General features: G+C 43.9%; 1 protein-coding gene across 1 annotated transcript in view; it reads left to right on the top strand.

Annotated features, from left to right (window-relative positions):
• Positions 1-1,368: 1,368 nt before the first annotated feature.
• The window catches only part of COL6A6 (collagen type VI alpha 6 chain), a 115,992-nt gene continuing 109,086 nt past the window's right edge, over positions 1,369-8,274 (top strand). Inside the window, exons 1-4 of the mRNA XM_015474150.3 lie at positions 1,369-1,462; positions 3,776-4,363; positions 5,636-6,256; positions 7,351-7,911. Of these exons, the coding sequence (XP_015329636.1) occupies positions 1,396-1,462; positions 3,776-4,363; positions 5,636-6,256; positions 7,351-7,911 (1,837 nt within the window). The 5' untranslated portion in view covers positions 1,369-1,395. The remainder of the gene's footprint in view (positions 1,463-3,775; positions 4,364-5,635; positions 6,257-7,350; positions 7,912-8,274) is intronic.

Raw genomic sequence — 8,274 nt, 5'->3', positions numbered from 1 at the left:
TCCTATGAAGGAAAGAACAGCATCCCAAATTCCAGAATGTCAGAGGGACGATGGAGTAGGTGAGGAAATGGTGATGGAATTTTTTGTGGCAAAGTTCCATTTTCTGAAAGGGTGAAATATTACACAACAGGAGACTGCCTGACAAAGGAATGAGATAGCCACATGTATCAAACACATGTTTGGGTAAGAATTAAGCAGGAAAGAGAAGATGAATGAGTGAATGAATGAGCCCAACCTGCTTAATTATCAGATTTATTGTCAATATCTTCAATATCCTAATTTATCCCATGAAATGAAAACTCAAGGTGGCTGAAAATGTTTTCAGTTTAGTTCAGTTCAGTCGCTCAGTCGTGTCTGACTCTTTGCAACCCCATGAATCGCAGCATGCCAGGCCTCCCTGTCCATCACCAACTCCTGGAGTTCATTCAGACTCACGTCCGTGGAGTCAGTGATGCCATCCAGCCATCTCATCCTCTGTCGTCCCCTTCTCCTCCTGCCCCCAATCCCTCCCAGCATCAGAGTCTTTTCCAATGAGTCAACTCTTCGCATGAGGTGGCCAAAGTACTGGAGTTTCAGCTTTAGCATCATTCCTTCCAAAGAAATCCCAGGGCTGATCTCCTTCAGAATGGACTGGTTGTATCTCCTTGCAGTCCAAGGGACTCTCAAGAGTCTTCTCCAACACCACAGTTCAAAATGTTTTAGGCCAAATTAGAATCAGAAAGCCCTTGATTCATATGGTTATAAGTAGTTGGAAGCAAAAAGGTGCAAACTGTGTCATTCTGAGGAGCAAGACATCGTATGGAATATGGAGGATCACTACTTATTGCTTTATGTCTTCTCTCAAATGTAAGAATAAAGGGAAATGGTTACTTGCTAATTATGTAGGAAACGGAGTAAATAGAATTTTGACCACATCTATAAATACTTCTCAAATATGAAACATAACTACCTGTTCATGGTGGAAAAATTGCAAGTCAGGTCTTAGACTGTGTCCTAACTGTGAACTCTAAATTGTCTGTGTAATGAGTGGACAGAGGATGAGACGGGGGAAAATAATTACAAGGAGCACATAATATTGATGGAACTAGAATGCATCTGGCTACTTCCATTGACTATCCAAAATCACATGTTTCTACAGGGTCTGGGGGCCAGAAGAAACTGTTTTATGATTCTGTAAATGTTGTAAATGTTGGTGGTTCATTTTTCCACAAAGCACAGATCAAATAGTCAAGGAACCTCAGAAATTCCTCGTCTTCTGTTGCACTGAATTTCTTATGTAATTTTGTGTGCTCATATGTGTATGAGTCTTGATTTCTAAGTAATATCCACAACAATTTTACATGTTTATGTTTTTGCCTTTTCAGATTTCCAGCTGGCAGTTTTTCAGGTTAAAAGATGAAAATGCTGCTCATTTTGTTCCTTATAATAATTTGTTCCCATGTTTCTGTCAACCAACATTCTGGTAAGGAAAATAATGAAAGGAATTCATTTCCTTAATTCTCATTATGGAAAATAGATAATATATGAGTCTGACTTGCTTAAAATTTAAGAGTTTTGTTTTGTTTTGTTTTGACTGTGATGATGGGGGTGGGGTGGGGAGTGAAAGCTCAATTTCTTTGATGTCACCCCATGTTCCTTTGAAAACCATTTGTTTCTGGGGTTTATTCCCTTTTCATGATAGAAAGATATGAGAGCTGTTTTCTTGTCCTCCAGTTTCAACTTCTTCTAGGTCTTCTGGGAGGTTGCGTTTTCATGCAACCTTCTCTTTTCACATTAAGTTTGGGCCTGGAAAATTTGAAATGTCTGTTCCTAGTTTGTTTGTTCCAAAATATCTGTCTTGGTCAAACATCCAGATTTGGCTCCAGTTGAAACTGTGTGTCTGCTTATTGTAAAGCAGGTGCTTTTTACCCTGAAGAGGGAACTCCAGAGCTGTCCACTGTCTGTCAGCAGTCTATGTCCAAATGGACTTGAAGTCAAAATACTGGTCAAGCCTTCACGGCCCTTACCGTCTCCTAAATAACCAGTCACTTCATGTCCAGGGCCACCTAGATTGGTTTTACAGTTTTGTTTTTTTTTTTTTTCAAGGACTCTGACCTTGGAAGCAACTTTTCTGGAGAGATAAATTCTTCTTTGCCCTGAAAACATATTCCTTTGATGTCTCACTGGGCCTGATATTAAGCTTTTCAAAGAGAGGCGATGCTTTTTCTCCAGTTGCTCCATGGTTCAGATACAGTGATGGGCCCGTCCTGTGCCAGTGGCTACATTTCTTTTCTCCACCAGGATGTGGGGGTTTGTCTGTGAATAGAAAGCTCACTTTTGGTCCCAAGTTGAGCCACCCTGGGCAGTCCTCACCTGACAGCTCTCGGAGGGGCCCCAGCCTTCTCTCGCTGGTTCCCCTCACTTAGTATTTTCCCAGAGATGCTGCTGGATATAGGATCATCAGAGTCTCAGACTGGCTGAAATCAGGTTGCTTAGAAGAAAAGAAAGGACAATTGGAATCCACTATGCCTTGATTGGACTACTCTAAAGAGAATAAAGTAACATGCAGGGGTACTAAGGCTGTTTTCCTAGCAGTTGTTGACAGGAAAAAACTGAAGTTCCTTTAATTTTATCAGAATTTATATAGTAACTATTTCAAATAATCAGAATATCAGAGTAAAGAGAGACCTTAGATATTTTCTAGTCGAATCTACCCATTTTAATTATGAGGAAACTGAGGCCCAAGTATGTCAGATGGCTTGACAGAGCTGGGAGAATTAGCTGATAACAAAGTTAAGACTCGCATTGCCTGTTCAGTTACACTGTGTTTTCTTAAACATACAACATCAAGACACACACAGGTATGTCCCTCCCTTCCCTGGACAAGACATGGATCTTATAGGACAGTCATGAGAGCTCTGAATTCAAGCCAGCAGACAAACCACCAGCATATTATATTTTGTGCTTGAACCAAATGCTTCTCTATCACATACAAATATAATTTCACATACCTAACATTCAATCTGGCATTGAATGAAGCCTTAAAATCTCAGCAAAGTATTGCATTCCTATGTAAAAATTACATTATCAATAGAAACTTAAACTGTAATCTCTTTCCTAGCTTAAGGTATACTGGTTTCTGTCACATTTTTCATATGTAAGAATAAATTTACCAATTATAATGCCCACTCATGACTCGTCAAAAGATATCATAAATAATTTTAAGATAGATTAATACATCTCATATTTATGATTTTTAGGATTTTGTAAAACTCATCAATTTGACACTTCGAATACAAAACTAACATGTTTATAAGTTTAATATGTTTATAAGTTAATTAGGTTACTTGTACTGTTTAAAAGGAAGTCAAAATGAAAGGCTATTTTTCAGATTTCTCCATTCAACAAATTTGATTCATTCTCAATGAAACTGTTTATCTTGTTTCTATAAACTGAGGTCAAATTCTGAAAGAAGAAAAGGATACAAAGGGAAATTATCCACTAACCATGTAAAAACCCATGATATTTTACTTCTTTATATGTAGCTATTTCTATTTAATTCCTTGCAAAAGTGGTACTTACTTTCATGATCAGTTCAAATGAGAAGGTGTATAAAAGAATTAGCCTGAGAAACAAATACTTTCATTGAGAGAATATGTATTATTTTTCAGTGCATTGGAAAGATGTTACAAAGGCAAGTAAAAGAGGGAAGTCAGTTTTCCCCATGTGGTTGGCATTAAGCTTGGTAGTAAATGTTTGAAGTTTACTTTCACTGTGTTTGTCTGTGGGTTTGTAGGCCCTGAGTATGCTGATGTGGTGTTTCTGGTGGACAGCTCCGACCACCTGGGAATTAAGTCCTTCCCATTTGTGAAGGCCTTCATCAACAAGATGATCAGCAGCCTCCCCATAGAGGCTGACAAGTACCACGTGGGCCTGGCCCAGTACAGCGATGGGCTCCACAGAGAGTTCCTGCTCAGCACCTTCAAGAGCAGGGGCCCCATGCTGAACCACCTCAAGAAGAACTTCGGGTTCCTGGGGGGCTCCCTGCAGGTTGGGAAGGCTCTCCGGGAGGTGCACAGGGCCTACTTCTCAAGCGGGAGGGACAGGAAACAGTTTCCCCCGATCCTGGTGGTCCTGGCCTCCGGCGAGTCTGAAGATGCTGTGGAAGAGGCCGCCGAAGCGCTGCGCAAAGATGGGGTGAGGATCGTCTCCGTGGGGATGCAGGGCGTGTCCGAGAAGACCCTGAAGGCCATGGCCACGGGCCAGTTCCACTACAACCTCCGGACTGTCAGGGACCTCAGCTCGTTCTCCCAAAACATGACGCAGATTCTCAAGGATGCAGCTCAGTACAAGGACAGGGCAGTCAATGACATCCTTGTGGAAGGTGGGTCAGGGCACGTGTGTAGGGATGATGATGATAAAATACTTTCAGAAAATCAGCATGAGGAAAGGATGCAGACTCTGTGAGCATCTCTTTCCCCAAAAGCTGACCTGCGTTTTCAGATGGTAATTTCTGCATGCCCCACGATTGTGGCCTTTTTAATCCAATAAACATGGGAAGCCTTGGTTTTCCGTGTTTCACTTATCTTATTGCCTGTTGTTTATAGGCTACCTCCTCCCTGCCACCAGCTATCTGAGCTTTCTCCTTGGGGTTCAGCTACTATGTAGTTTCATTTCCGGTTCGTTTAAAAGGACAATTTGCTCCTAAAGAAATCCTTAATTCCTAAAACCATATAAAGTCACCACAGACTGTTACAGCTTGAAACAACTTCAGGGAGTCCAAAACCTCTGTTCCACAGAGAGGAAGCTGCAGGCGCTCTTGGAAGCGATATGACCTGGCCCTGGGCCAGGCTGTGGTCTGGAGTTAGAGCTACACCTGTGTGGGTTCAGCCCCGCACTTGCTCCTTCCTGCAGCTCTGTTCTAAATTAGCTTTCCCATGCTCTGCTCCAACTCCAACCTGCTCTCTTGGTCTGTCCCCTTGTACTATTCTATTAGCAAGGATGGCCAAGCGTTTATGAACACCACCCAAGACAGGGACAGGGGAGAGCTGGTAAAAACAAAAAAACAAAAAACTTTGCTTTAAGTGTACAAGTTCAGACAAGTGACATAATAATGTCTGGTTGTCAGAGTGAAGTGATGTATACTGACAACAGAGAATGCTTTCTTGTAGTAATCTAAGAAAATATGGAATCTTATTACTAGCATTTTCCCCAGATAAAGTATTAGAACATCAACTGCTATTACATTTCCATCCCTTAAGAATGTTTGGACTATAAACTGCTGATTTTAGTAGTGGGTTTTAATACGATAGCAGCAGCTTCTGTTAACTGAGTGACTTTTTATGTGCCAGGCCCCATGCTAAACTTGACATGATCTCATTTAATCGCTACAACAACTCTATGAGATCAATATTCTTGTTACCTGTATTTTACAGATGTAGGAATTGGAGCCTGGAGGTGAGCTAAGATCCAGCTTTTGTGCCCAGGACCCTTTGATCTCAGCTGCATCATCAGTTTCGATACCTCCTTACTTAAGTGCAAAACTGCTTGGTTATTCTATGTGTATTCTATCTATAATTGCTCATAAGTCTACGTGTCTTTAATGCTGAGCAGAGAAGCTGAATTAAAACTCTGCCTGTCCGTTCCTTGCCCACAGTTTGCCAAGGCCCTTCCGTGGCTGACGTTGTGTTCCTGTTGGATATGTCCACCAACAGCAGCTGGGAGGACTTTGACTATCTTAAAGAATTCCTGGAAGAAAGCATATCTGCTCTGGACATCAAGGAGCACTGCATGAGGGTTGGCCTCGTGGCCTACAGCAACGAGACGAAGGTGATTAGCACGCTGAGCAGGGGCGTAAACAAGTCGGAGGTTCTGCAGGACATCCAGAGCCTTGCTCCCCAGGCCGGGAAGGCCTACACTGGAGCCGCCTTGAGGAAGATCAGGAAGGAAGTCTTCAGCGCGCAGCACGGCAGTCGGAAGAACCAGGGGGTGCCACAGATCGCCGTGCTCGTGACCCACAGCCCGTCCCAGGACAATGTGACCAAGGCCGCCGTGAACCTCCGACGCCAGGGGGTGATCGTCTTCACCATCGGTGTAGAGGGGGCCAGCGACACCCAGCTGGAGAAGATCGCGTCTCACCCCGCTGAGCAGTACGTGTCCCAGCTGAGGTCCTTCTCTGACCTGGCTGCCCACAACCAGACGTTTCTGAAGAAGCTGCGGAATCAGATCACACACACGGTCTCCGTCATTTCCGAAAGGACCGAAACCCTCAAAGCCGGTAAAGCCTGTTGCGGAGAGCAGGATCAGTCTCATCCTTTTGCTTTTTTCCTTGTCTTGCAGGCATTCTGTCTGCCCAAGGGCTTGGTGGGTGTGATGCAGGGAGAGAGAGTTGAGTTCCTGGTTTCTTAATTTAACCCAATAGTTTAATTTAATTTAACCAATAATAGGAAATGTAAATTGGGAGAGAATAAAAGCTATTGAGGTGCTGGAATGGGAAGAAGGGATTTTTTTTTTAAATTTCCTCTTTTGTGCAGCTTTACTTATATTCTTCATTTCTTGACACCCTGGAACACCTTCCTTAGCTATTTCTCCCCCTGCCTTGCTTCATTTCTTGCCTTTGCCTCTCGTGTTTCTCTGCTCTTTCCTTAGTTTCTTTTTGTGTGTGGACTTTTCTCTCCCTTCTCTCCTTCCCTCGGCCTCAAATTCCAATGTAGAGAATACGCAGGAAGCATGGTCTGGACTGAGGACAGGGTAATGAATTTACTGGAAAGTATTATTCTAGTATCTGTGAGTTTAGAAGGAGAGAGAGAGCAAGGTACTTGTATATTTCATACATAGACATGTATGCTACATAAATTATGTGTGTGTACACATATGTCTGCATCCTTCAACATGTATTTATAGCATGTTGACCACAAAAGTGTCATTGCCCAGTGTAAACTAGGCCCCTGACAATACCCCTGTTGTGTTAATTGAGCAGCCATGGATGAGGAGTAAATGACTCCTAGGTCCACCGTGTCCAGTTAAATCCCTTCTTCAGTTAACAGAATGCCAGCTGACCTTTTGCTAAGCAGTTGCTCCCTGGTAAGAGAAGCGAGTTATAGAAAGCATCTTCAAGTTTTCTTTCTGATCTTTTTCTATATTCAAATGGACTCCAGTTCTCGATGCAAATCGTCTTAAACAGTCGCACACAATTGACCCACCCGGTGCTAAGATTCCCCTGAGTCATGGCAGCAGAACCGGTCTTTCATGCCAAGAAGCTGTTTCCATGTTTTCTGTCTGATGAGGCCGGTGTTGGCCCTTCCTCTCTCCTGCCTCCAGGTCTCTGTCCCACTTGCCAGATGCCACACTCAGTTCTGGGTTGCATTTTAGGTTGTGTGGACACGGAGGAAGCAGACATCTACCTGCTCATCGATGGCTCCGGGAGCACCCAGGCCACAGACTTCCAGGAGATGAAGACCTTCCTGTCAGAGGTCGCAGGGATGTTCAACATCGCTCCCCAGAAGGTGCGGGTTGGGGCTGTCCAGTACGCCGACCGCTGGGACTTGGAATTTGAGATCAGTAAATACACGAACAAGCACGACGTCAGAAAGGCCATCGAGAACATCAGGCAGATGGGCGGGAACAGGAACACGGGCGCCGCCTTGAACTTCACCCTGGGGCTGCTGCAGAGGGCAAAGCAGCAGCGGGGAGGCAGAGTGCCCTGCCACCTCGTCGTGCTGACCAACGGTGCGTCCCGGGACAGCGTCTCGGGGCCCGCAAACAGACTGAGCGAGGAGCTCATCCACGTCTATGCCATCGGGGTCAGGGAGGCTAACCAGACTCAGCTGCGCGAAATCGCCGGCGAGGAGAAACGGGTCTACTACGTGCATGACTTCGATGCCTTGAAAGACATAAGAAACCAGGTTGTTCAAGAAATCTGTGCTGAAGAAGGTAGGACTCCTTACCTTTGGACTTCAGCTCCCAAGCTGCCTCCCTGCAGTATTTTCTTAAATGTTTTGTTGCTGTTGTTGAAGTATAGTTGATTTACAATGTTCTGTTAACTTCTGCTCTGCAGTGCCACATGTAGAAACATTCTTTTCCATATGCTTTTCCATTTATGGGATAGATCCCTGTGCTATGCAGTAGGACCTTGTTGTTTCTCCATTCTATATAGTTGGCTTCTGCACCCTTCAGTATTTGACATTTCAGGTGTGGAGAAAGGGCATAAATATCCCAGCTGAAATTTCTTGACTTTGTAGAGCTGTTTATTCCCCAGAACAAAATGGAGGACCCATTAGAGTGTTGCTCTATTAC

Source organism: Bos taurus, chromosome 1 (assembly GCF_002263795.3).
Source record: "Bos taurus isolate L1 Dominette 01449 registration number 42190680 breed Hereford chromosome 1, ARS-UCD2.0, whole genome shotgun sequence".
In the NCBI taxonomy this organism is placed as follows: domain Eukaryota; kingdom Metazoa; phylum Chordata; class Mammalia; order Artiodactyla; family Bovidae; genus Bos; species Bos taurus.
Note: the sequence above shows the minus strand (reverse complement) of the source record. Positions and strands in the feature narration are given on the sequence as shown.